The 27,964-nt window shown below is 48.5% G+C and overlaps 1 protein-coding gene across 1 annotated transcript; it reads left to right on the top strand.

Moving 5' to 3' along the window:
- Positions 1–148: 148 nt before the first annotated feature.
- On the top strand, positions 149–26,878 carry PLEKHA4 (pleckstrin homology domain containing A4). The gene is made up of 22 exons (XM_033169250.1): positions 149–264; positions 4,446–4,554; positions 9,630–9,740; positions 10,479–10,551; positions 11,869–11,969; positions 12,595–12,710; positions 13,676–13,939; positions 14,114–14,678; positions 14,778–14,855; positions 15,440–15,541; positions 16,465–16,533; positions 18,268–18,348; positions 18,458–18,607; positions 19,962–20,060; positions 21,035–21,137; positions 21,262–21,344; positions 22,347–22,460; positions 22,565–22,697; positions 23,237–23,292; positions 24,657–24,818; positions 25,487–25,655; positions 25,993–26,878. Exons 1-22 carry the CDS (start codon positions 236–238, stop codon positions 26,556–26,558), a joined length of 3,333 nt encoding a protein of 1,110 aa, XP_033025141.1. The 5' UTR covers positions 149–235; the 3' UTR covers positions 26,559–26,878.
- The last annotated feature ends 1,086 nt before the right edge of the window (positions 26,879–27,964 follow it).

The raw sequence follows: 27,964 nt of genomic DNA, 5'->3' as shown, positions 1-27,964 counted from the left end.
ATTCCCAGCCAGTAGCATATGGGAGGGGAGATTTTTTGCCTCAATAGACAACTTTGTATGGATTATATCCGGAATATACTGCCACAAAACAACCCCCTGCCACTGGTTGTGGCGTTACACTGGTGCTTCTTCCAGTGGTTGTTGGTGGCAGGGAGGGTGTCTGTGGACACTTGACCGATGACCCATCATTGGAGCACAGCATCATAGCCTGTCTGGATACCCAGAGCTTCCTGAAATGCATCTTAAGTTGCGTCCACCTGCCAGGTAGGAGGAGTCAAGCTAAGGGTCAAGCTAAGGGTGTGGAGAACAGCAGTTGAGCTTTGGCGAGCAGAAAAGATAGTTTTGGATTTCAGGATGCTAGATAGATGCTTGTCTCTTCTCTTCTCTTCGCTTCTCTTGCCTTTCCAGGAGTTCAGGGTAGTGCATCTGGCTCCCTCAAGGGCCAGCCCTATTGTTAGGCAGAGTCAGACCGTGGTGGTTTTTGCAGGGAAAGGGCTGTGGCAAAAAATAAATAAATCAGTAAGTGCTTGAGCACAGACCTTTTAAGAACGGACCTGTTCCTAGAAACTCTGTGCGAAAGGAAGTCTGGATGAGCCCTAACACAGCTACCCCATCTGGAAGATATCTGAGTTGTGTCTGCACTTACGGCTGCTGCAAATTAGGCTTGAAAGTCATGCCTGCTGCAGTTGCAGAAGTTTGCCGGGGTGTGCATGTGCATTGCTGAGAGAGACGCACGTCTAGTTGTCTAGGATTGGTTCGTTGGCCCAGGAACTCTTCTTGACCCCCTGGGGAAAGATTTGCCAGAAGCAATATAACTAGGCACATCTGCTTATTTTGCGCGAGATACACCCAGCGCAGGGAACTGAGCTTCCCCTGGCAAAGAATGTGGATTTGCTTTTTCAAGCCCAGGGAATTTGCAGCCTAGAGGCTAACGTGCTTTCCATTGTTGCAGCGGTTCTCTGAACCTCTTCCTTTCTGTAAGCTGAGAACCAGTAGGATCCTGCCTATCCCTACCCTGGAGAAATCTAATTATAGGCAGCCATGTATTCTTTTGAATTCACCAAAGTGGGGTATGCTAGGCTTCCTGCTATATCTTTCTGCTAGGAGTATTAGCTTTTGCTACAGACGTTAGTCAGGAGGAGCCACGTAGCTCAGTGGAAGGGACCATGATGTGTTCTGTATACAGAAGGATGCTGGTTCAATCCCAGCCATCTCCAGTTAAAAGGATCTCTGAATGTTTTGGTAATGGTATGCACAGCAACTGAAAATGTGACTTGAAATGCAGCAGGGAGGGAGGAATGACCTCGCTGTGTTTTCAGCTGCTAACATGTGCATAGCTTTAGTCTCAGAGCAGACCCATTGAAATTAATGGACACGACAAGCCCATGAATTGCAATGGGTGTACTCTGGATTGTACTTAGTTGACTAAAACCTATAGTTGTAGGGGGGCATAAATGGCTAGTATATATGGCTGGCTGAAATCCCACTTACCTAAAGCACTAGTCAAAACAAAATAAAAAAATAAAAAAAAATCCTTCCAGTAGCACCTTAGAGACCAACTAAGTTTTTTCTTGGTATGAGCTTTTGTGTGCATGCACACTTCTTCAGATACACTGAAATAGAAGTAACCAGACCCTTAAATATAGTGAGAGAGTGAGGAGGGGTATTACTCAGAAGGGTGGTGGGAATGGGTGATTGGCTGATGGGTGTGGAAAACCTGTTGATGACTGTTAACGACTGCAATTAGTCCTAAAGGAAAAAGCAAGGGGTGAGATGGCTAAAGATAGCTTTGTCATGTATAATGGGATAAGAATCCAATGTGTTTGTTCAGACCAGGTCTCTCCGTGGTTTTGAGTTTGGTAATGAGTTCCAATTCAGCAACTTCTCTTTCCAGTCTATTTCTGAAATTCCTTTGTATTAAGACAGCTACTTTGAGATCTTGTATAGAATGTCCTGGGAGATTGAAGTGTTCTCCTACTGGTTTCTCTGTCTTGTGATTCCTGATATCAGATTTATGTCCATTTATCCTTTGGCATAGGGTTTGGCCTGTTTGTCCAATATTACCCTTCTGAGTAATACCCCTCCCCACTCTCTCACTATATATAAGGATCTGGTGACTTCTATTTCAGTGTATCTGAAGAAGTGTGCATGCACACGAAAGCTCATACCAAGAAAAAACTTAGTTGGTCTCTAAGGTGCTACTGGAAGGATTTTTTTTTTATTTTTTTATTTTGTTTTGACTATGGCAGACCAACACGGCTACCTACGTGTAACTAAAGCACTAGATATATACCAGCAGCATGGTGAGAGTGTTGGGCTATGACCTGGGAGACCAGGGTTTGAATCCCCACTCAGCCATGAAGCTCACTGGGTGACCTTGGACCGGTCACTTCCTCTCAGCCTAACCTTACTTTACAGGGTTGTTATGAGGATGAAATGTGGGGGGAGGAGGAGAACCACCTTGAGTTCTTTGGAAGGTAAAGGTGCTATATAAAAATGTAATAAATAATAGAAATAAATAATGGAATCAGTAATGCCAATGGACAGTAATGCCAAAAGGGTGTTTTCTGGCAGTCACTGTTTCTGGGTGGGATTCAGTCACATACCTCACAATTAAAGTTGATCGGGAGGCCTTGTGCAACAAATTCGCCTCCCTGAAAAACCTTGCTTTTTAATGACAAGGAAAGCGATAGGAAAAGGCAGTGAAAAGTGTGGGGGAACACTTGCTTTGATGCAACGTCATCTTAACCTCCTTGCAAACAAATGAATGCCCACTGGATAGTCAACATCATCTAATCTCCCTGCAAACAAGTCGGGATGAATGCTCAACAAACTACTGTATTTTTCGCTCCATAGGGCGCACGTCGTTTTTAGAGGCGGAAACCCAGAAATTGTTTTCTGGTTTTCCTCCTCTAAAAGCCCTGTTTTTTTTGAGGATCAGCTAAAAGTTTTGCAGCTTTTTTATCTCTCTCCCGATCTCTTGCTGATCAGCTGCTGAGCGGGGTCCTTTCAACAACCCCCTTTCTCTTTGTAAAATAAAAAGCATGATCCTCTTTTGGCCCCTGGGCAATTCAGCTCCAGGGACCACCATTTGCTCCATAAGACGCACAGATATTCCCCCTTACTTTTTAGGAGGAAAAAAGTGCGTCTTATGGAGCGAAAAATACGGTAGATGCCTGGAAAGACCATGAAGTTCTAAATGTCTACTGAAGAGGGACTCAGAAATCGCTTCCAGGGGTTAAAAGCCTCCGTTATTAAGAAATGCAGGCCTGAGTGTTTAACAACAAAGGGGTGATTTAACTGTAGAATTCTGCTGCCAAGGGAAGGGGTGGAATTTCCCATCTCGCCGAGTTGACACTCTCTCGAATGAGATGCTTTTGCCAGACACAAGCAGGTGGGCTTGATCCAAAAATAACTAGAGGGAATTCGCTGGCAGGGGTTGAACTGGGGAGCAGGTTTAATGGTTTCAACACTCTATTCTGACTTTCAGTTCAAAAAAAGAAACGATGAAAAAGAATCAATGAAGCCTGCAAAATTAACACTGTGTGTGTGTGTGTGTGTGTGTTATATACTGGAATAAATGGAAAGATTTTAACAGGGGCTGATTGGTGTCTCCTGCTGCTTCTAAGAAAATTCAATTCTGTGCCCAGGAAACTAAAATTCTATGCTCAGCAACTCAAGCTAGGTGAAACAAAATAACATATGTTAATACACTTATTTTTCACAATGCTGCTTTATTCTATATTTTATAAACGTATTTTGGGTTTTTATTGTTGCCAAATCTGGAATGGGAGGGCATGAAAGGGATGGATGCAGGTGTGAGAGAGAATGGAGAGAAAGAAAGGGATTTGAAACCATGTTTGTCAGATGGGAACAAATTAATGAAAGAAAGAATGGATGTTTGCATATCGTGTCAGGAAACACTTTGTGGGGGGGGGGGAGATGGAATATAGTCTCAAGGGGAGGGAGAATATTTTAAAACATAAGATGAGCTGCTGGATCAGGCCAGTGGCCCATTTGGGTCAGCATCCTGCTCACACAATGGCCAACCAGATGCCTGTGGTAAACCCCCAAGCAGCTACTGAGCTGGATAGACCAATGTTCTGACTCAGTAGAACCCAGTTCCCTTTGTTCCTAAGCAGGTGGGATGTGACCCACAATTGTGTCAAGATCTCACCCAAATTGCATCACACAGACAATACAGTGACCATCTTTCTGTGGGAGGAGAAAGAGGTGGGGAAAGAAAGGATGTAATGAAGGATGGTTTGGTCGAGGCTGTCAAAAGTGGGTTCCGTGAGGGGTTAAGCCCAGGGTCCCCGGAGAAGGTTAAAGACCTGGTGCCTTAAATTCCCCCAAAGCGCTGGCCCCAAGCTGTGGGATTCTGGTACTGTAAACATCACACGAAGCATTCTTGCAACAAGCCAGCATCCTCTTTTCTTTTCCAGATCAGCATTGGGTCAGCTGAGGACCATGTCGGAAGGGGACCGGCCTACGAGCGGCCTGAGCCAAGCCAGCAGCACAGTCACCATCTCTTCCGTCTCCATGGGAACGAAGGTGAGGAATTGGAAGTGGTCAGAGTCCTCAGGACAGGTGCTGCTGGGGCGATAGATAGGCTTCCAGAGATCCTGTTCGCCTTGTCTTCCTGAGCTAAGCTGGGCTTTGCAGCTTCATTTGCAAGGAACGCTTGAATAGTGTTTACCTCAAGAGTTGGCAGCTTGTGCTTTAAAATAAACAAATAACCAAAGCCCTTTTTTCCGGAAAAGGACAATTCTACAATAACCATGTGAACGAGTCCACAACGTTTATGAGGCCTCAAAACATTCACACTGGCAGATGTACCCCTGCATACCTATGTGAGGGCTTATCCATATTTCCCGCTGCTTTCTCCCAGCGAAAACCGCTCTTTAGTGCCCAATTGGAGAAAACGGGGTAGTCTGGTTCTCCCGCAGAGTGCTGTTTTCCTTGGGAAAACCTCTCAGAGTGTGCTTTCTAGGCTCGGGACAAGTATGGATGAGCCCTCAGTCATTTGTGGCACATTCGTGACCTGTAAGGAAGGGAGGAGGGGATACCGGTAATCATTCTTCTCTCAGTTTACAAAGGCTTTCTTTCTTTCTTTCTTTCTTTCTTTCTTTCTTTCTTTCTTTGCTCTGCCTTCACCCTAAGGTCCCAGGACAGGTTACAACAACAAAATTACAATCACAGAAATAAGGCGAGGCCTAAAAATCTCAGGTGTCAAATGCCAGGGTAAAGAGGTACAAACCTTTATATGGTGAAGATGTCAGACACTGCTGGATTTACGTATAAGCTAAACAAGCTATAGCTTAGGACCCCACTCTCTTGGCTCCCCCAAAATATACTTATTCTTAATTGTATTTCAGTATTAATATACTACTTCTTAATTGTATTTCAGTTCAACAATTAGTTTGATAAAATACGTATTTTGTTATGTGCAAATGGCTTTAGATACCTATTAGGTCCATAAATTACCATATAGCATATATTCAACACAAAAAACAGTGACAATTTGTTGTTGACAAAGGACAGCTGGACATATGAAGGGCCCCATTACCTTCAGTAGCTTAGGGCCTCATCACACCTAAATCGGGCCCTGATGCCAGACACACCTCTGTGGGGCAGAAGTCCCACAATTTAGGGGTTGCCATAGAGAATCCCCTCTCCTGGGCTATTTCCCCCAGCTTCTGAGGGTGATGGAGCAACGAAAAGTACCCCCACTGCCAGTCTTAATACCTGAGGGTGTTTGTAGGGAAGGAGGCAGCCTTTCAGGTATTTGGGTCCTGAGTCGTGTAGGGCTTTAAAACACTAACATGAGCACCAGCAACAAACTCATAACCTGCGAGTAGAAGCAGGATACTGTACCTGAAATTCACCATGAAGTTTACTAAAACCATAAATAAATATATGGTTTGGGTTGAAAAGACTTGCTTGGGAGATGGTAATTAAATTAATTTGAATGAGTTGTGAACAGCAGCTCAGATGTCCACTGCTTATACCATGGGAAGCAGCTTGTTTCACCAACATCGGAATGGTTTCGTAGGGATTTGGGATGTTTCCATTATTACAGTGATAACGTATTACACCTGAGTATTTGAGGAACATGAGGCATTTTTATTTAACTTAATTATATCAGAATTTAGAAGCCACTGTACAGTCAAAGAATCCCCAAATGCTGTACAGAGAGAGAATTACAGAACAATGCAGATCCCAGAGCTGTATGAAAACATTTTTAAAAACTAAAACCCCAACAAGGATTAAAAACTGCGGGAATAAGGCAGACCAATCTTGGAAGGCTTGAAAGACAATAAAGGTTTTCAACAAATGTCAAAAACAATGTTGGAGCTTGCTTCACTCCTAAGGGGAAGCGAATTCCTGAAGTCTGGTGCCACAGTGTTGAAAGCGCAGGCTCGTCTCAGCATGCCTTGCCAAAGGGGCATCATCAGCAGATCTAAGTGATTGGAATAGGATGTGTGTGAGGAGAGAGAGATAGCTTCTCAGACGCTCCGATCCAGAATCATATGGGGCTTCTAAATACCAGTATTGAAACCTTGAATCTAGCTTGGTAGCCAATTGGCTACTGGCACGCGACATAAGCATATGTAGAAAGAGGCAATGTTTACCTTGCTCTTAAACAGTAGATCTTGAGATTGTCTGAGGCCATATGCACTCTGCCACGATGTATTGGGAATATTCTATTGGTCTGTTTATATATAAAATCTTTTATGTAACAGGGATGCGGGTGGCGCTGTGGCCTAAACCACTGAGCCCAGGGCTTGCCGATCGGAAGGTTGGTGGTTCAAATCCCCATGACGGGGTGAGCTCCCGTTGCTCGGTCCCAGCTCCTGCCAACCTAGCAGTTCGAAAGCACAAAGTGCAAGTAGATAAATAGGTACCACTTCGACAGGAAGTAATAATAATAATAATAATAATAATAATAATAATAATAATTTATTTATACCCCGTCCATCTGGCTGGGCTTCCCCAGCCACTCTGGGCAGCTTCCAACAAAATATTAAAATACAATAATCCATCAAACATTAAAAGCTTCCCTAAACAGGGCTGCCTTCAGATGTCTTCTAAAAGGTAAACGGCTTTTCCATGCGCTGCTCTGGTTTCGCCAGAAGCGACTTAGTCATGCTGGCCACATGGCCCAGAAAAACTGTCTGCGGACAAACGTCGGCTCCCTCAGCCAGTTAAGCGAGATGAGCAGCACAACCCCAGAGTCGTTCGCGACTGGACTTAACGGCCAGGGGTCCTTTACCTTTACCTATTTTATGTAACATACATTCAGTGGGGATACTCACCACTGGCAATGAGGCAAATGGATGTTCACAAGTGCCTGCTGCATAGATTTTGCAGTGTGACTGTGTTTGAAGCTGTCTTAAGGGATATAAGAGGGAAGAAAGGAGAGATAGCACACCCCTACATTCATCCTGAAATAGGTTCTAGTCCAGCACTGTCGAAAGCACTATACCTTGAAAGCACTTTTGAAACATACTCTTTCCCTCAAAAAATTCTGGACACTGCAGTTTACCCTTCACAGAGCTACAGTTCCCTTAACAAACGACAGTGCCCAGAATTATTTGAGGGAAAGACTGAGTTTCAAAAGTGCTTTGAAGGTATAGTAAGTAGACAGCCAATGACAATAAATCTGTTTGTATTGATGGTGCTACAATAACGTTACCAGATTTTTTTCCAATGAATCCGGGGACACTTTTCAACTTCCTACTAAATAGATGGATTTCGTCAGGGGACTCATTTGTAAATCCGGGGACTGTCCCCGGGAAACGGGGACATCTGGTAACCTTATGCTACAAGACTCTTTGCTTTTGCTGTAGTAGACAAATAGCAGCAGCATCCCTCCCAGAAACTGCCAGTTTCTAAGTCACACTCATGAAGAGTGCCAGTTCCTTTGGCTTACCATGCTTTCACTTACCACTTTCCTGGGGTAAGAAGTTTTAGGGCTGCAGCGCTTACTCAGGTTTGGTTTCCTTTGGAAGGAGGTCACGGGAGGCCAATTGGCATTGTGTAATATTTGCATTTGAACTGATTTACATAGGTGGAGGTAGGCACAGCTTAAAACGCTTGAACTGATAGGCAACATTACACCAGATCTCTAGGGAGGCAGCCAGCAACCAGAGATCACTTTTTAGAACTCCAAACTCAGCTTTTGTGGCTTTCCCAGTCAAGCTGAAACTGCGGGCTTCTCTTCACATAAACACCTGGATTACATCATCCTTAGTCAATGGGTGACCGGGGTGGGGGTGGGGTGGGGGTGGGAGTAGTCTGCCTCCAATGCTTCTTTCTATCTGCATTCCCGCAACATTCCTGCAACAGGAGACAAGGGGCTAAGTATTTAGTTCCCTATGACAACATACCTCAGGGCTATTGACCACTCTTTTGTCAGCTCCAGGTACTGCCTCAGGGAAACCTGCCCAATAACCCTGTTTACAGAAATCTGATAGGAAACCTGTTGCTTTTTTCAGGTGGGATTTAATCAAATACCGGCAAATTCAATTTGTGCAGCTGAAGTTGATTTGGAGCTTTTGAGCCACAATATCCACTTGTTCCTAAAATTGGGCCTTTGGTGATAAAAAAGCAGGTCTGGATGACCTTTGGCCTCCCAGGTGTTGCCAGACTACAACTCCCATCAAGTCCAGACAGTGTGGTCAGTCGCCAGGGATTATGGGAGTTGTAGTCTTAAAACATCTGGCAGGCTGAAGGTTCCCCGCACTTGTGATAAAGGAAAGTGATTCTCACCAGGCTTGTAAATAGCATTAGCCCACATTCTTCCATTTCTTTCCTTACTTACCTCTTCCCCCTGCTGTTTGACCACTGCCAGTTTTGGATTGTAAGCTCTTTCGGAGCAGGGACCCTGCATATACTGCCTAGGTAAGGGTTTGCAGTTTGTAGGGTAGTTTGTCCACCTTGCTCCCCAGTTTGCATTCAGCTCTCACCTGTGGCTCCTAGAAGTTGCCAGCATGTGACAGCAGCCACAACCTGGCAACGGCTTTGACTGGCCAGCTAAACCAGGTGAAGGTAGCCGATGGGTCTCAAATCCTAGATGAGTTGGGGACTTCTCCTGCATACAAAGACAGGCTCCAGCGGATTGAGCGGATGAGACTGACAGCGGGTCCAACAGTCAAGAAGATGGTTTCTCCCCGTGCTGCAGAGGGAAGTGAGGGGCAGATGGGGCTCATCAGCTTGGGAATGTAGCCCATCTAGGAGAAGGAAAACTCTGGTGCTAAAACTGCCTTGCAAGATATCTTCGAGAGAAGAGAAGGCTAAGGAGTAAAGCCTACACAAATCTGGAGTCCCTAAGACGGTTGGATCGCGCCTTGTGTGCCTCCTTCCAGCAATTCCTGCAACCAAGCTGGGACCAAACGTATTGCTCTGCTTTCCTTTGGACCACATCAGTGAGATGGAGAGGGGGGAGGTCTTGTTGTCTGGGCAGCCCAGGACCTCCATGCATGCTGCCCACGCTTGCGCCCCATTAGGCAAGGTGAGGCCACGGTTTGACCTCACCCCACATTGTCTTGAGACAGACAGATGCCAACGCTGATGGTGTGCTATTAACAGCCCAGTATTGCATTTCAACATTTTGTCTTCCGCAGCCACGCTCAGCCCGGCCTGTCCGGAAGGTTCACGCTTTTGGGAAGAGGGCAAACTCCATCAAGAGAGACCCCAACTCGCCTGTCATCATGCGGGGCTGGCTTTATAAACAGGTAAAAAAAGCGCATGAGAAACGAGGGGGGTTCCTTAGCTCAGAAGCAGCCAACGTGGTTCCCTCCAGGTGTTTTCAGCCACATCTCCTCCCATTGGCCATTGGTCAAGAATGAGGAGAGTTGTTACATAATATGGATGTTATCACGTTGGCTATGCATTAGCCTGAAGGATGAATGGCTGAATGCTGGCATGGGTGGACCCAAATAAAGCAAGGGAAGCCAGAGGCTGCTGGTAGCATCACACACCCAGCACCTGTTTTTCTTGGGCAGCTGTTAGAGCTCGCAGAAGCAGGGGCCACCACAGATGAGACCATGCTCCCCACCACCACTGTCAGTGTTGCCAACGCCGGAATAGATCAAGATCTTGCAGAGATTTTGAGATCTCGCCCAGAGTTGTCATGATCTTGCCCCCAAATCAATGTTGATGGTGGTGCCACCTAATGAGCAGCTCAATAAATAGCCAACGTCGTGTCATCTCCCTGCAAGGAAATCAGGATGAGTCTTTGATAGAGAGGTCTTCTGGAAGTAGCCCATGTCCTCTAGCCAGGGACAGAATGTTTTCCCTCCAATTATGGCAGAAAGCCACGTGTGTGACTGTTAGCAGCTTTACTACCAATTCTGTACCCACTGATAAAACAATATGTTTGACGTAACCATGCAGAATGATCAGGGGTTCTCCTGGGAGTTGATGCCCTGGCCACCTTTGATCTCCCTTTTTCCTTTCCTTTCCTCCTCCAGGACAGCTCTGGTCTTAAACTCTGGAAACGGCGTTGGTTCGTCCTTTCTAATTACTGCCTCTTCTACTACCGAGGTAATTGGTGATTTCCCGAAGGTTCTGCCAGAGGTGGGCGGAAGTGATGTCATTGTGCTTTTGGTGGGAGGGCTTTTTTCAAGTCTCTAGCAAGGTAGGCTGGTCAAGCATCAGAGGGTGTGCCTCCTTCCTCCTCCTGTTGCTTTCTCAGCCCATAACATTCCTTATGGTCCATCTGGGAGCAGAGCTGGGAAAATATGCTGTAGGTTGGGGTGGAAAGCTCGTGGGCCTCTAGCTGTTTATTCGTTTTACTTACTTATAAGCGTATTTTTATACTGGTGCATCAAAAAATATATCGAAGTGGTTTACGACAAGAATTTCTATATGTAATCTAAAAAAACATGTTCTGTATCCAGATCTGAAAAGGGTGTGCTGAGAATTTGGTTGCTTTCATTTCATTTTTGACTCTGCTCCTTACTCTTTCTGGTAGAGGAGTTTAGCCTTATATATATCCTTTTTCTTCTGATCCCTCAGATTTGCACAAAACCGGATGTTAGGTTCTTTTGTTCTGTCAGATTTGCCCAAAGCCAGAAAACTGCACAAGCAGATATACAGTTGCTTGGCTCTGAGCTTTTGTGTACTTCTTGTGGGGGGGGGGGGTATTAAAAAAAAACAAAAACAAGATGCGCACACAGCTATCTGTGGTCTTGCCCTGCTGGCACTTAACTGGGGTGATAGAATACACAAACCAGAAGGCAGGGAAAAACACAAAAGATAACACCTACTGGTATGAATAGGAAAGACCGAAATTGTTTCTCATACGGAAATTAAAATATGTGTGGGTGTGGACTACTCCAGTCTAATTCAAATTGTGTGTGTGTGTGTGTGTTTGGATAAACAACTAAATAGAGCTCAGATGTGGACAAGCCCTTTTGTCCCCCAACTTAAGCCCTATGCTTGAGAGAGAAGGCCTTGACCCTTCTCCCTACCAGCTGCACCTTAGGCAGTGGAGTGCACTGCTGGGCAGGTTTGACAGATTGGAAGCGCTAGTTCAGGCCCCAGAGATCTTGAGGGCCCCACAGGGCTGGAGGGGTGAACCTGTGGCTCTTCAGACGTTATAGGGATCCAACTCCCATCAGCCCTGACCCTTGGTCAGGTGGGCTGGAGCTGATGGGAACTGGAGTCCCAACAACATATCCAGGGCCACACAGGGTTCTTTCCATCTGGGCTTTAGTGCATTGAAGCGACTTCTTAGAATCATAGAGTTGGAAAGGGATCTCAAGGGTCTTCTAGTCCAACCCCACACAATGCAGGACTATCCTGTGACTTTTTCTTTCCTTTGGCGGGGTTGGAAATGTGTGTGTGTTTGTTTTCCAGACAGCCGCGAAGAGAAGGTTTTGGGCAGCATCCTTCTCCCCAGCTATGAGATCCGGACAGCGTTCTCCAAGGAGAAGAAGAACCGGCGCTTCATATTCAAGGTCAGTCCTCCCCGACCCCAGTGGGATGCTTGTTTTCTTCCAAGGTCTGTTATTTTGCTGTCTCACCCAAGGTTTGTTGACAGCCATGAGTGATGGGTGAGAGATTCAACTTAGTTTGCATTTGAAGGTGAACTTAAGTCCCACAGTGCAAAGCAATAGGAGAACCCGAACAGAGTCGCCCTTTGGAATCCGCATTTCTGCATATTTTGCAACGCACACAGTGTGTGCATATACTAGGGGAAAGTGTGCACGTAAATGAAAGCAGCATACGAAAAGGCATTATATTAGGGGGAACTGCTTTGCAAAAAATGTCTATGTGAGGCAAAATTGCACACAAACATGCTATTAGGAGAAAATTGCCAAAGAATTTTCATGAAGCGAAAGATAATAAATCGCAAACTGATGTGGAAATGTGGAAAAATGACTGGAAAAATGAGAAATGGAGAGAACCAAAGCCGACAGATTCTCTCCTCCATTAGCCAGCCAAGCACACCAGAAGCCATCAAGCCCACCCTTGCCTCTGTTCTCCAGCTGTTGTCCACCAGAATTTCCGTATGCCTGCTGCCCCCTTGAGGATGCGTTGGGACATTGCAATGACCCGTCTTTTTCTTCTTTTACCTTGCAGGCTGAACATCCTGGCATGAGAACCTATTATTTCAGCGCAGACACCCAGCTGGACATGAATAGCTGGATCCGGGCCATGAACCAGTCAGCTGCTGCCGAGTGCGACTATGGAAGCTAGTAAGGACTGGGGACAAGTGTATTCTACGCACAGCCATGCGCTGGCTGGCTGGCTGTAACCTTGCCTCTGGGGTTCTCTGGTTTGGGGACAGGACATGAACCCATCAAAAGAGGGACTGAGAAATAGGAACTTTTGAAAGGGAAGCAAGTTCCATTATGGTCAGGGTCATAGAGATATTAAAGGTGCATATATATATATATATATATATATATATATATATATATATATATATATATATGGTTTTCTGGGGGAGAGATTCGGTTTGCTAAGGATGGGAGACCCTTCTTCCTGTTGTGGTCCCTTGGGGAGGGGGCGTCACCTACCAAGGACCACATCCAGCGTTTGGGATAGATGCCCACTCTGGGGAGAAGGGCAAAGCCAAAAGTAGGCAGTGCCGCCCACCTTTCTTCCTTTCAACCATCACCTTCTCTCTCTCCTTCTGCCACTCCCACCATTGCCCTCTGCCCCACCCACCCACCCAGCAGGCTGCCCGGAAAGGGACAGGTTGCTGTTGCCAGACACCCAGACTCGTCACTTAGAGATTAGTTTTGAAATTAGTCCATGGACACCCTTAGCTTAGGAATGCAGGGTGTCTGGATTCATGGGTTACCCAGAAGCAAGATGGGTGAAATGGGGAGGTTAAGCTGTGAGCTTTGAAGGAGCCAGAGAGGTTGCGGCGCAGGCTGGTCCATTAGGGCGAAGCAAGGCATGGCCCCACCCATCTCAGCCGCTCCGCATCTGCCTGACTTCCTTCCTGCCATTGACTCTCTGGCGCCACCTACTGTTGGGCTCCCTGCCCTCCGCCCTACCAGTCTCACTGTGAGGTCGGATGCTGGGTGGGGTTGGAGGGGGAGGAATCTTGATTTCAAATTCTCTGTGGGCAAAGGGGAAGGTCATCGCAGGGGAACCTGGCACCTGGGCTTTGATACAGTAAAAAAAAATCTTCCCTTCTGCCCCACTTCAGCAACCGGAGGGGTCTCCACAGCCAATCCGTGTCCACATGCACCAGCTTCGAGGACGTCACGCTCACGCAAAACGACTACGCCAAAAGCACAGAATCCCTGGAGATCGCTCGTCTCTCGGAGGCACACGACGGGGAGGCCTCGTCGTCCGACAGCCTCCATGTGCAGGACAGTCAGCAGGGGACTCCGCGGCTTGGGAGGACGTCGTTATGCAGCTCGCTCAACGGCGGATACAGCCACATAAGGAAAGAGCAACCAGATTTAAGGTAAGTTGGTGGGTGGAGAGGGAGGGAGGGAAGAACCAGTTTTCCACCAGGGGGCGCCATGGGGAGCTAATGATGGTTGGCTCCCACAGGTGCTGTTGGGCGGGACTTGGATGTTCATGTTTGTTGTTTAATTCTGTGTCATCCTATCTTCCTTCCCTCTGTTTCCATTGGCAGCTCCCTGTCTTCCCAGACTCACGGAAGCCCCTCCCCTGTCATCTGCCCCAAGCTCTCCTCCCGGCCGCGGTCCTCCTCTAAGAGCCCCACACCTTCCTCCCCATCCCGGACCCCTCAGCCTTCCCCTCTGCTTTCCATCCGCTCCTCTCGTTCCTACTCCCTCCCCCTGACCCCTGCCGAATCGCCTCAGATACCTGACGCCCGCCAGTCACCCCCTCGCGCCCGCCGGAAGCCCCCGAGAGCTGCTGCTGCTGTCGCCGCACAGGCCACCTCCTGCGAGGACCTGTCCTCCATGGCCTCCCTGAGGGGCCTTGGGCGCCCCAACACCCCCATGGGGCGCGTGGACATTGCCCCCGGCGAGGGCCCTCCCAACAACCCCTACGCCACGCTGTCGCCCGCCACCAGGGGGCGCACCTTGACGCCTGCTGACCGGTATGACGTGTTCCCCTCCTCCGAAGACCCCTATGGCAGGCGTTACGCCCGGAGCCCTCACCACAGCAGGGCCCGGCCCGTGGGCGAGGAAGGCCTGGCGCCCTCATTGGCGAGGCAGCTGCCGCCCAGCAGAGTAAGTAGAGGTTGCGGCACCAGTGGGCATGGCAGCTCTGGATTTGGGGCTTATCTTGACTTCGATCCACCCGGGCGCTAACCTTTCCTTTCCTGCCAGTTTGCAGACCGAGGTTATCTCTCCCCGCCAGCTGGGACGTCCCGTGCTCTGGTCATGTCACGGCTACATGGGCGACTGGTGAGTACCGGGGGCTGCGTTCTCCATCTTTCCCGTTCGCCACGGTCCTTTCCCTTGCCTTCCTCTCTCCCTGTGACGCGAAAACAAACGAGTCTATTGACTTGAATGCCTCTTTCCCCGCTCGTGACCTGGGCTGTGTGTACCATGTACTTTACGTTTCTGAAATCCTGAGCCAAAGGAGTCTCGATTCTGCAGCAGGAAACGCTCGATTCCGCAACTTGCGTAAATTATGCAAATGTTGAGCTACAAACTTGCTTCCTTTAAAAAAATGAAAACGGTTTTTTTCTTTTTCTTTTCAGAAAGCCACATTGTGTGGCCGATATTATATTGCGCGGTCTTTCCGTGCAATTTGTGGCATACCCTGTTTAGGGAAGTTTTTAATGTTTTATCGTGTTTTTATCTGTTGGGAGCCGCCCAGAGTGGCTGGGGAAGCCCAGCCAGATGGGCGGGGTATAAATTTTTTATTATTATTATTATTATTATTATTATTATTATTATTATTATTATTATTATTATACCACACAGTCCTGCTCATGAGCTTCCATGGCTACTCTCCCTAACACTTGCCTTCCCTTTCCCTACAGATCACCCCCCACTCTGCCTCCTCCAGCTACCTCCACCTACCACCCCTGCCCCCCTTGCCTAACCGGCCCACCCCTGGAAAAAGGACGTCTTTGGGAACCACGGTATGTGATTTTGTGCTTGATCCTCCCTTGCGTCCAGGACTTATCAAACAGTGGATTAGCAAAAAGAAGAGGCTGGCCAGAAAAGGACAGCAGCACATTCTCTGAGCTCTGCTTTAATACCAAATCGTCCTCCCGTCTGTCGTGGTTAACATTGGGCTCCACCATTAATTTTCCATTAGCTTAACACTGGATTGAACAGCCCTTGAAGTAGCTGGTCTTGGAGCCATGGGCAGCTTATCCTGATAAATACACCCTCTTAATACTAAACGCATAAATGTCTTGGGTATATTTAACTTTCTTTTTTTAAAAAATATAATTTTTATTATTTTTCCATTTAACAATATATAATCACATCATTATCACATCATTATTATTATCCACTTTGCCTCTCTAGCTCTTTCGAGCCTATTGACTTCCTTCCCTCCCGCCTCTCGAGATTAACCTTTATATCATAGCACTTTATGCATTTTCCAATTCTAATTAGACTCATTACGAAATACCTCAAAATTTAAGTAAATATAAAAAGGGAGAAAATTTCCCATTACAAGTCTTCAGACAACCCTGTGAGTGATGTTAATTGCTTACAATGATCTTTCAAATACCGTATAAATTTACTCCAGTCCTTTTGAAATACTTGATTGTGCTGGTTTCGGATTCTTCCCGTCAGCTTTGCCAGTTCCGCAAAGTCCATCATTTTCATCTGCCACTCTTCTTTCGTTGGCACTTCTTGTTGTTTCCATTTTTGGGCTAAAAAAATTCTTGCTGCTGCTGCTGCTGACATAAACAGTCTTTTATGGGCATATTTACACTTTCGTGGTGCAACAAGCTGGAGTTTCTCCTAGGAAACGACGCGGGAAGTTCGAAGGCTTATCCAGCCATGCCTTTGCATGCTCTTTACACCAACCATTTCTCTGTCTTTCCAGTGCCGGACTCTGGTGCGGGAGAGGAGCATCCATTCCGCCGGGGGGCAGCGGTTTGAAAGCGACACTGATGTACGCACTTCTGCTTCTTCTCGTATCAAGGGTTCATTTGTGTGTTGTTGTTGTTGTTGTTGTTGTTGTTTTAAAAAAAACTTTTAAAATTATTTGCATCCAGCTTTTCAAAAGACAACTGTTGTTGTTTTTTGCAAAGTGACTTAGGAAGCCTAGATCATAAACATCCCTTTGAGCAGGGGCAAGGGAACCTGCGGTCCTCCAGGTATTTGCTGGACTCCAACTCCCATCAGGGATCATAGAATCATAGAGTTGGAATAGACCACAAGGGCCATCCAGTCCAACCCCCTGCCAAGCAGGAAACACCATCAAAGCATTCCTGACAGATGGCTGTCAAGGGATGATGGTTAGTTGGTAGTTCAACAATATCAGGAGGGTCACAGGTCCCTGCATCCTTGACTTACGAGTAGATTGAGACATTCCTTCATCTATGGGTGAGGGAAGAAGGAATGCCTCATTTATGAAACGGTGTTTGAAAGCTAATTTTTGAAATCTCTTGCAAAATAAGCAACAAACCTACTTCCAAGAAAACGGGGTTGGAATCCACTGTGGGGGGTCATTGCAAAATAATTAACATTAAACTGGGTTGGAATCCACTGTAGGGTCACTGCTCAATGCCGAATTTACAGAGAGTTAGTCATACAGCTTGTTTTATTGTCACCTGCACAGCATAGCTGTCAACTTTTCCCTTTTCTTGTGAGGAATCTTATTTGGAATAAGGGAATTTCCCTTTAAAAAAAAGGGGGGGGGAGTTGACAGCTATGCTGCACAGCCATCAAGAACATCCCCATATTTTTTTGCCACTTTCTGATTACATTTTCAAGCAAAAACCAACTCGGAGAAGTGCCCCTCTTCTGACACACAACACACATGGCTTTGTTTGAGACATTTTACTACACACTGAAATTGGCTGAAGGTGGAATAATTCCCCCCAATAAAACTGAGTGCATCAGTTTCATGCTGCGGCATGTCAGTTTTCTAACAGCATTAGAAGTCGCGTGGGGTTTTACAGGGTGGGAAATCACCCTGTAAAACTGGACGTGCCCAATGTTTTGTTGTCTTGGGTGAGGTCAGGACAGTCAAAAAATAAAGTGCTTTTTCACACACTGTTAAGACTGTTGAACTCACTCCCACAAGAGGCGGCGAAGGCCACCAAGTTGGGATGTTTTTAAAAGAGGATACATTTATGGAGGGCAAGGCTATCAAGACCTACTATCCCATGGGCAGAGTGCAGTTGTACTCCCGGTCCTGTTTGTGGGTTTTATATGGCCTCATCCAGCTCTCCTTATGATTTTGGGTTTTTTAAAGAAAATTTGTCTGAATTAATTTGGAACTCATTTTTAGTCCATTAAGAGTTTGAGTTTATTAATTTAAGTGATTAATTGACTGGCCTTTGGAACGCTACATTAATAGCATAACCCATCTCTGATATGGAAGCTCTCAGGGAGAAAAAAATGAATCTCACAACACCATGCCAAGTTTGTTATCGGTATGAGCTTTCGTGTGCATGCACACTTCTTCAATAACAAACTTAGTTGGCATCTTAGTTGGTGCTACTGGAAGGAATTTTTAAATTTTGTTTCAACTACGGCAGACCAACACGGCTACCTACCTGTAACTAACACAACGCCAGACATTTGTCCCAAAGTGGGTTTGCCTGCTTTTTATAAAGTCATTATTGCATGTGTCGCAGCACCATCTGGTGGATCCTCTTAGAATTGCACCTCTCTCTAGGCTCTCTTGACAAAACTTTGCGGCCAGGACAACGTGCTTCGTGGTCTCGAAGAGGACACGGCACAGCTCCGGGCTGAAAAGGTAGGTCTTACTTTACTGCCTTTTCCTCTTTCCCTTACTCCTGCTATTAAACCGGCCACCTGATTTATTTTGGCTTAAGTTGAAACAGTTGGCCCTTTTTTTTTTACAGGAGCGGATTGAGAAAGCCTTGGAGGTGACACGCCTGAGGCTGGAGGAGTTTAAAGGCCAAGACGCCACGATGGAGAAAATCTGCTACCAGCAGAGGCAACTGCAAGATGAACTGGTGCAAACCCGAGCTCGCCTCTGCGATCTGGCGCTGGTGAGTTGCTTTTGTTCCCATGCCGAGAGGCTGAGCTGAGAAAACACGGTAGCAGGGGCAGAGGAAGGGGGGGGGTGTGTGGTAGGGGCAGGCTGCCCCGGGTGTCACCACTGAGGAGGGATGACAAAATTCTGGGCGGCACTCACCGCGGGGCCTGCAGTGCGCCCGAGCCATACGTCTCTCCTGGGAGAGACGCGGTGCTTTGGGTGCCCGCAGGCTCTGCGCTGCCCCAAACGGTCTGCCCACTGCCTCCCCCTCAGCTGTAGGGCAGCTAAGTGGGAGGAGGCAGGCAGACTCCTAGGAGGCCCTGCGGAGCGTCCTACCCCGGCTGGCCCTGCCCCACGGGTGGCTGGCCCCACCCCTGGGCGCAGGGCATGTGCGCCGCCTCAGGTGCCCAGTCGGCTTGCTCCACCGCTGACTGTAGCCATAACTCCCGAAGTTTAGGTTGAAGGGTTGTGCTGAGAGCGATGGGATGCTCACAGCAGCTGTGCAGTGACTAGTTGTCGGTTAGTTCTTGGTTAATACTGCAGATCAGAGATGAGGAAGAGGCTCTTTTCGGTTCCCCATCAAAATTCCTCCATACCTCTCAAGTTGCAGCAAAGGTCCATCTACTTAAATTGCCCCCTCTCACCTCCTTCAAAGCCAAATCGGGAACCTGGTCGCATGAGGAAGTCTCATGCCCCAATTGCCTTGCATACAGACTGCTTGGACTTTTTTGCACTTGAAGTTGACCTAGCGTAGAGCAGGGACTCCTGCCTTTTGACGCTAACTTTTTTCTTTCAAGCCGCTCAGCCACAATGCTCAGGCAATACCCTCAGGGGATACACAGCAACATTCTGTTGCTGTGCCTGCGTATCCTTTCTATTCGACCAATGTTCAAAGGTGCATGCCCAGTACTTAGAGGGCCAGAACCTCTGTGCACAAGAAGCTGCAGGCTTACAGAGACCCCCCCCCCAAGTTCACAGAAGTACAAAAAAACTTTGGGAGGTGGGAAAACATAAATGCATATTGGGGGCACCCTCAAGACAACCCAGCAAAGACTGAGAACGCCCTGTGGCCACTGACTGCTGAGTGACTATTGTTCTTGTTAGGGAGCAGTTGCATACAGAACGGTGGGTGGGAATGGATGGGAGCACTCCATACTGCAACATTTTGTTGCAGATCCCATGTTTGTGTGTTCGTAAAATATTAGGCAGGAGGCATTAAAAAGAGCATCCTTCACCTTAAGCGGTATAGCCCACCCAGGATTCTACAACCTCATTCTGCAGCAGCGGTTTACCAGGCCTTATCTGCAGTGAATCAGTACTTCATAAGGGATCTGGATAAGCCGCTGTTTTGTTCTTTCCCAACTCAGGACAGTGAACGAGCGTGGGAGGATTATGCCGCCTTGGAAAATGACCTGCAGATGGTGAAGGGCTCCTTGGAGCATATCCGGACTGTGGGGCACCCCCAGGTATGTGCTCTCCATTTCCAAACGTCTCCCTACCACTTTTTTGTGGTACTTTGCAATCATTCAGGCTGTGCATAGTTGCTGCAAAAAGGTGTCAAAACTCCAAATTCTGTACTCTGAGAAGTCAGGTTTTGTAATCTGAGTACATTGTGCAAATGAAGACAATTTTGTCATCCATGCCTATTTTGAAGATAGGTAGATAGATTCTGCTTTTCAAATTTATTTCTTTTTTCTGCTGAGTGTGTGGGAAGATGAGCTGTCCAATGAATATTAAAGTCCTCCTCTTCTGACCTGTGGAAATCCACCTCGGTCTTCACCTGGCCCTGTATTTCCTGGGGTTCACGTCTCATATTTATGTCTGCTGCCGCCACATGGGCTAAAAACTTACTTCAAAAATAAAAACAAATGATAAAAGGGCATTCTTGATTCCGTGCTTCAGAACTGCAACCTGCTCCGTAGTTGGTGAAATAATCCATCCCCAAAATGATCTGCCTCAGAAATACCTGTAAATGGCAGGGTTGAGATTGTGGAATCAGTGCTAGATTTGAGCTCATGGCTCTGATCTGGAGCTAGTGTGGGTTAGGGGGTGCGTGGAAATATGGTACCCCTGGGCCACAGCTCAGCAGCAGAGCATCTGTTTGGCATGCACAAGGACCCAGGTTGTGCTCCTGGCATCTCCAGGTAGGACTAAGAAAAACCGGAACCCTTGAAGTAAAGTAAGGATAGGGAGCTTCAGGCCAAACCGCTCTATGTGGGACTCTTCCCCAGGCCACGCCTCCTCTCCCCAGGCCACGCCCCTTACCATACCTGCATTGCTGAGCTAGGAATGGAAAAGTCCCCCACCCCACCCCATCCCCTACCCCGGTGTCAACAACCCTGAGCTAGGCAGGTCGATGGCCTGGCTTGGTGCAAGGTAGCTTCCTATCTTTCTGCACTAATTCCTGTTGCCTCCACCTGTCTGATCCTTTCCTCCTTAGGACCAAGTAGCTGCCCAGCAAGATTTGTGGAGGATCCACGACATCCTGGCAGGACTGAGATCCAGCCCAGCCAACCACCACGCCCCAGAAAGCAGAAGATCAGGTGCTGAACGCAATACTGTCCTAGGAGCTGGAAGTCAGCAGCCCAGGAGGAGGGGGGGGGATATTTAGCAGGTGTTGCCCCTTACGAGTCCTCATTTGTAACACCTGAACCCTCTCCATTGCAGGTGTGTCTCCAGCTACCACCCCAACCCTGGATTCTCAACTGGGGCCAAGCCACACACCCCAGCAGCTTTGTGCAGGAGTGGAGGTATGGGGTTGGTCTCTGGGTTCAAATGACACGGTGGCTTCACCATCGAGACCTTTGGCTCCAAAGCACTTTGAAGTTAGGGGTTCTGTGTTTTAATTGTGGGTGTTTTTGGATTTCAATATTGGTGCCCCTGGTTTTGGTAAGCTACTTAGAAGCCCATTTTGGTATTAAACAGTGTGTGTGTGTGTGTGTGTGTGTGTGTACATACTTTATGGCTAGATAAATAATATTTATTTCATGTACACAGCTTCATTGCAGTTTACAAAAATAGGAAAAGCAATTGAAAACAACAATTTAAAACTTTCAGAAGTTAAAATAACCGTAGACTAAAAACGGACTTAAACTTGCATCAGCAATCTGGGTAAAGGTAAAGGTAAAGGGATCCCTGACCATTAGGTCCAGTCGTGAACAACTCTGGGGTTGCAGCGCTCATCTCGCGTACAGCTTCTGGGTCATGTGGCCAGCATGACTAAGCCACTTCTGGTGAACCAGAGCAGCACACGGAAACGCCTTTTACCTTACTGCCGGAGCAGTGCCGATTTATCTACTTGCACTTCGTGCTTTCGTCCTGCTAGGTGGGCAGGAGCAGGGACCGAGCAACGGGAGCTCACCCCGTCGCGGGGATTCGAACTGCCAACCTTCTGATCGGCAAGCCCTAGGCTCTGTGGTTTAGACCACAGTGCCACCCGCGTCCCCAGCAATCTGGGTAGGCTTGTCTAAACAAGATTGTTTTTAGCAGGTGCTGAAAAGGGAAAGGTGAAAGTACCTGCCTGATAGCTGTCGGTCTATAACACACTGAAGAAGTGTGCATGCACATGAAAGCTCATACCAAGAACAAACTTAGTTGGTCTCTAAGGTGCTACTGGAAGGAATTATTTTATTTTTTATTTTGTTTTGACTATGGCAGACCAACACGGCTACCTACCTGTAACTATAACACACACAGGCAGACTGATGATGCGTCACTAATCATGTTCACTCTTTTTCTATGGGCGCCCAAAGGAGTTTGAATCATCTCCTCCTCCCAAATCCACCTCGTCCTTCCACGAATCCACCACCAGCCACTTGCCAGCCACAGTGGGCCAGCTGAACAGCCCTCGGGCAGGGAATCCGCCTGTAAGTTTCTGCCCCAACAGCATCCTCGGTTCCCTCCTTGCAGCCTTGCCCATTTTCTCTCGGCAGCGACTGAGGTTCGCTGATGTTGTGTTCTTTGCCGGCAGAGTCCACCCGCTTCCTGCAGAGGACAACAGGGGTCATCACGGCAGTCGGATGCGACCAGGCGGCCTCGATACAATTCCTCCGGCGAGCCCGCAGAGTCCGAGAAAGTGAGGGCAAAGGATGTGGTTGGTCCAGGTGAGTGAGATGTGGGTGGAACACACACACAGGGTGCCTTCTCGGTTCTCAAGTTTCAGCGTGGGCATTTGACTTGGGTGTTTGACATTTGCTTCTTAACCCAGGCTGTGTTTTGGGTGCTTCTGGTTAGCGAGAAAGGCGGGTCCCTTCATTCTTTTCACAGCTTTAGTTGTGAAACTTTGGGTGCTTTAGTTGAGATTCCTGCATCGCAGGGAGTTTGACTAGATGTCCCTCAGCGTCCCTTCCAAGTCTCCCAATTCTGTAATTCTATGAACTCTTACTTCCCTTTTGAATTACCCACCATTCCCTTTCCCCGCCCACTTTCAGAGGGCTGCTTTCCCATTGGTCAAGCAAGGATTCCGCCATTGGTGCTTAACCTGCCCCTGATCTTGCCACAGAGTGTGATGCATAAGAGCTGCCTTTTGAGTTGCCTTGAGGGCCTATCCCTGCCAGGACAGAGGTGGGAATTAGGAGAGAGAAGCAGAAAACTTGGTTCTGCACCCTCCGAATGAATGCTCTGTCTCCCTCCTCCTTCGCAGATCATGGGAGCCACATCAGCAAACTCTGTGAAGATACTGAGCACAGCATAATCAAGGTACGCGGAGAACGCTCAGGATCATGGCAGCAGAGACTCTATGCATTGCAGGTGTGTGGTGCCCCTCCAGATCTTGTTGGACTACGGCTCCCATCATCCCTGTCCACTGGCTGGGCTAGGCTGTCTGGAGTTGATGGAAGTTGGAGTCCAAGCACCTCTGGAGGGCACTGTGTTGGCTATCCCTGTTCTAGTGCACGACAGGGGAAAGGAAGGTTTTGTTTTATTACTTATTAATATGTTTATGCTCCACTTTCCCTAAAAGGTTTGTAGTGGTTTGCACTGCAAAAAAAAAAAAAAAAAAAAACAATTTAAGTTTCGTGGCTCCTATTGAAAATGGAGTGGCTAATCGACATCTTGCAGGTGGGTGGGTCTGATCCAGGCCCCCCAAGCAATACCCCGAGCCTGACTCTTACCTATTTCAACAGGCAGGAAGCACCAAGGGAAGAAGGCTCAGAGCCAGGGGGTTAGCAGTTGGGTGATGATGATGAGTGGGCAGAGGGAGAAGCCTGGGAAGAAGAGGTGGAGAGAAGTTCAGAATCAGATGCTGAAGTGGGAGAGGAGTCCTTCTGTTGTAGAAGCCAGGGTGTCTCCCCCTCCTGCTGCAAAAAACAAAAAAACTTCTCTCCTTCCTGGTCTCCCAGAACCAGGAGAGGCATTAAGAGGGTGGAAGAGAGGTTGGCTTCATGCAGGCGCCGTCTCTGATTGCTTGGGAAAAGTCTGGGAGAGGAAAGAACTAATGGCTGTGATGAGGTGGGGACCTTCACTCTCGGCAACTGACCAACCGGGCAGGAGCTGCTATGATCATTAGGCCTGAGACTCAGGCAAGACTGTGCAGATTGTGTTCTTGCTAATAAATAGTTAATTCCAACTTCAACGGTGTGATATACTGATAGATCGCTCCTGACAATGGATAAGAAGGGAGGCCTCTAAGACTCTTGGGGTGTACTACGTACACTTCAGAGGCTGAAAAGGATGGTGGGATGCTGTGAGAGAATGCCAGCGTGGCTGGACACTGACAGTAGCATATAAGCAGTTGTTGAAAGCAAAATCCCATTTGTGGCAAGAGACCGGCATTGTGTTCTGGTCCGATGCTGCATCCCACACAGAAAGCAGCAAGGCTGGCCAGACCACAGATAGATCCCAGTGAGCAGCTTGCTCTGACAAAGGTTGGGAGCAGGCTGAGGCCTTGTGAGTCCAGCAGTCTGCTCAGGGGCCTGATCCTGACTCAGCTCCCTCCCAGTGCCCCTGCTGCCTCCGACTCCGGATCACTGCTAGATTCAGGGGTCATGAATGAGGTCAGGTATCATGAACAAGGGCCACTGGTCGGCGGCATCTCCTAACCCCTGACCTTGCGTCACGTCTAGGTCATCCCCACAGAAGCGGTCGCCTCTCGCCGCCCTCGCATGAGTGCCCAGGAGCAGCTGGACCGGATGCAGCGGAACCAGGAGGCCAAAAGGAAATCGGAGGCCGCCCAGCCCAACGCTCTGGGCCACTGGCGAGACTCTCTCAAGCGTGGGTCCAGCCGGGTGGGTGAGAAACCTTTCGCAGGGAGGCACCCTGTGTTCAGCGGGGAGGGGCCAAGAGGCAAGGGCGAGGTCTCGGCCATCTTCTACAGGGAGGCCCCGCGTCCTTGACCCTGGATGTCTCGGGACAAGGGGTGGGGGAATGGTCAGAAGGGAAGGTGGCTGGCGGGGGAGGAAGGGAGCTGCACCCAGTGGGCAGTGCTTGGGGAGCTGGGTTGCTCATTTTTCCTGCCGGGGAACAGGTGGGTAATGTGGCTGGGAAGCAGATATACCTTTGAGTTCTGTAAGAGGGAGAGGGAAGTCTCATCACAGCTGGAGCGTGGAAGAGGAAAGCCAGGACTCCTGGGTCCCGAGAGAAAGAGAGGGCTTGGAAGGGCTGGAGCTCCTCCGGCAGTGGTGTGAGGTGCCATGACTTTGGCCGAAGAAAGGCTGAAATCAGGGACTCCTGCCATTTTATGCAGCAAAATGGGATTGTGTGTGTGTGTGCTTTAGAAGAGCCATCCACATCTTTAATTAAAACCACAGGGAAGGTTATTATTTTCATGGTGTGCTTAAGTTCCAATTTGGGTTGGTGAACGAAGGGACATGCTCTGACCTAAGGGGGCCGGTGGGGACAGAACAGCCTTGTTCATGCCCCGTTCCCCTTCCCCGTGATTTAATCTCTCCTTCAGCCCCTCCCCAATTCCCCCCCTGAGCCATCACCCAAGGAGGGCGTGCAAACTGGGGGACTCAAGCCTCCTCGGTGCCCCCCGACCCCTGAGTGGGAGCGACAGCGAGTAATCCAGCTCTCCTACGCCCTGGCGACAGAGGCTTCGCAGCAGCGGGGGAAGCGCATCGCAGGTACTAGGAGAGGCAGCCGTGGCTTTCTGGGGGTCTGTGGGATGGGAGGGTCAGGTAGTCAGGGGGTGGGACTCAAATCTATTTGTCTGCCACGTTTCTATACTTTCTTTCTCAATTCTCAACCTCCTCCCCTCAAAAAAAGAAAACCAACCCCGTCTTCCAGCTGCTGCTGGGCCTGATGGTGTCCCTGCCCTGCCTTCTACTGGAACGCAACGACAGCAGCAAATTCCAAGCAGCCCACTCCATAATATACATGCCAATATCTCCTGTTTGCTGTGCACAGAATTCAAGTGTCCATGTGGTTGATGGGAATTCTTTATGTCGTCTTTCTCCCCAGGAAGGACCAGCTCTCACTCCTCCCTAGACGATATCCCTGTGTCCCATGAAAGCCTGAACCATCACGGCCTCCCTGGTGACAGCCCCTCCAAAGAGCCAGAGCTACGTGGACCTGTGCTATCTGAGCATGACCAAACAGCTGCTCGGAACTCAAGCTGCCACAGTAACTCCGCAACGGCGAATCAGGGGCCACCCCACGCAACCAATCGAGTGCCAGGTGCTTCGGAAGCTTCCGATTGGCCGCTGCCTCCTCTTCCCAAGGAGGCGGGCCGTTTAAAGCCCAAGACTCTGCAGTTGGCATCACACCTGCTGGAACCAGCCAATGAAGAGCTGCCCCTGGTCAGTGGTCCTCCCTGGGCGGAGCCTTTGCCTCAGCCAACCAGCCAGCACCTGTCTATCTCTAGAACAGCCAATTGGGCATCTGAGCAAAGCCTCGTGGGCGGGCAGGGTGCAGCCAATGGTAGGTGCCTGAAGTGGAGGGGTGAGAGCCAGTCCCGCCAGGTGGTGGCGTGCCTTGGCGAGACGGCGCAGCCTGTCAGGGTCACCCTGGTAAAATCCAGCTTTTAGCTCCAGAGGATGGAAGGCCAGGATTGAGAGAGGGGTGGTGAGGAAGCCCTGCTGCCTGGCTCCATCTTTCTCTAACAGGGACAGGGCAAAAGAATAAGTTCAGTCCCATAGAGTTGGCAGGCTCAGAGCGACAGTTTCCATAGCAACATACAGTAAGAAGCTGCCTTATAAAAAGTCATGCCATTGGTCCATTTAGCTCAGTACTGTCTACACTGACTGGCAGCAGCTCTCCTGCATGTCGGGCAGGGAGTCTTTGCCAACCCTATCTGGAAATGTCGAGGATTGAACCTGGAAACTTCTGCATAGAAAGCAGATGGTATACCACTGAGCTACAGCCCTTGTATCTCTTCCACTCCTTTTTTTTTTTTTTTTGGTAACTCTCCAACCCTAGATAGCATCATTTTTTTAAAAAAATTGTTATAAATCCCAGGGGTCAGAACCGCAACACTGCACCCCCCCCCCCGCTCAAAGCGCATGCACTCATATATGAACAAGTTACACGTGTCTTTACGCACAATGGCACGGGTTTGGCAAGCTGCACTATTCCATCACTATCACGCTGACTTGCACACACATTTAGGAGAGTATCTTCAGCAAGTTCATTGCACTCGTCTCCTCCAACAATCTTTGCAGGATGAGAGTGGTGGGGGACTTATACAATGGCATGACTGGAAGCACAGCCGGGATATGGGGGTCCTGAATTCAAATCCCCGAGGCAGAGTTCTCAGTTGTTCCCAGTTTGCCTCAGCAGACCGTGCCTGAGGTCGAGCTACTCGCCCAGGTCTCTACAATGGAGTCGGTGGCAGAGATGCTTCCCTTAATGCTGTTCTGGACTACAGCTCCCATCCGCCCCAGCAGCATGCTGGGGTAGATGGGAATTGTAGTCCTACTAAACAGCTGGAGGGCATCAGTTTGGGGAACGCTACTCTAGGACGTGGCGGGTGCAGATATTTATTTAGCCCTTTCCCAGGGAGAAGGCCGGGGGAAGATTTCCCCCCCCCCCTAAAGAAATGAATCATCTGCGCTTACAAATGCATAACTGCTAGTTTATGATAGGAAACACACACTCAGGCAGCCATATCCGTTCATGCCCATCTTGACACCCTGTTTGCTCCCATCAGGGGAGCCAACTTGAATAAAATATTGTGGGGCCCAGGTAAGCCCTGCCCCACATGATAGGTCACACAATGCAATGCTCACACCATTTGAATGGGAATGGCAATCAACTTCGTTGGGGCCTGGTCCCCTCAAATATTTTATTGTGGGGGCTGGAACCCCCATGGCTCCTAGGAGTGGGCTCCTATAGCTCCCACAGATTCACATCCACCCAAGCCCATTCCCTGAGGCACCCAGTACGGCTAGAGTGCCTTGCTCCATGCAAATTCAGCTCTGCAACTTAAGAACTT

Source organism: Lacerta agilis, chromosome 14 (assembly GCF_009819535.1).
Source record: "Lacerta agilis isolate rLacAgi1 chromosome 14, rLacAgi1.pri, whole genome shotgun sequence".
In the NCBI taxonomy this organism is placed as follows: domain Eukaryota; kingdom Metazoa; phylum Chordata; class Lepidosauria; order Squamata; family Lacertidae; genus Lacerta; species Lacerta agilis.
Note: the sequence above shows the minus strand (reverse complement) of the source record. Positions and strands in the feature narration are given on the sequence as shown.

Coding starts and splice junctions, on each gene's coding strand:
- PLEKHA4 (XM_033169250.1), top strand. CDS start 236: ATGCATCTTAAGTTGCGTCCACCTGCCAG. Junction 22,461..22,564: donor CTCGGGCAGGGAATCCGCCT/GTAAGTTTCTGC, acceptor CTTTGCCGGCAG/AGTCCACCCGCTTCCTGCAG. Junction 23,293..24,656: donor CTGAGCACAGCATAATCAAG/GTACGCGGAGAA, acceptor CGTCACGTCTAG/GTCATCCCCACAGAAGCGGT.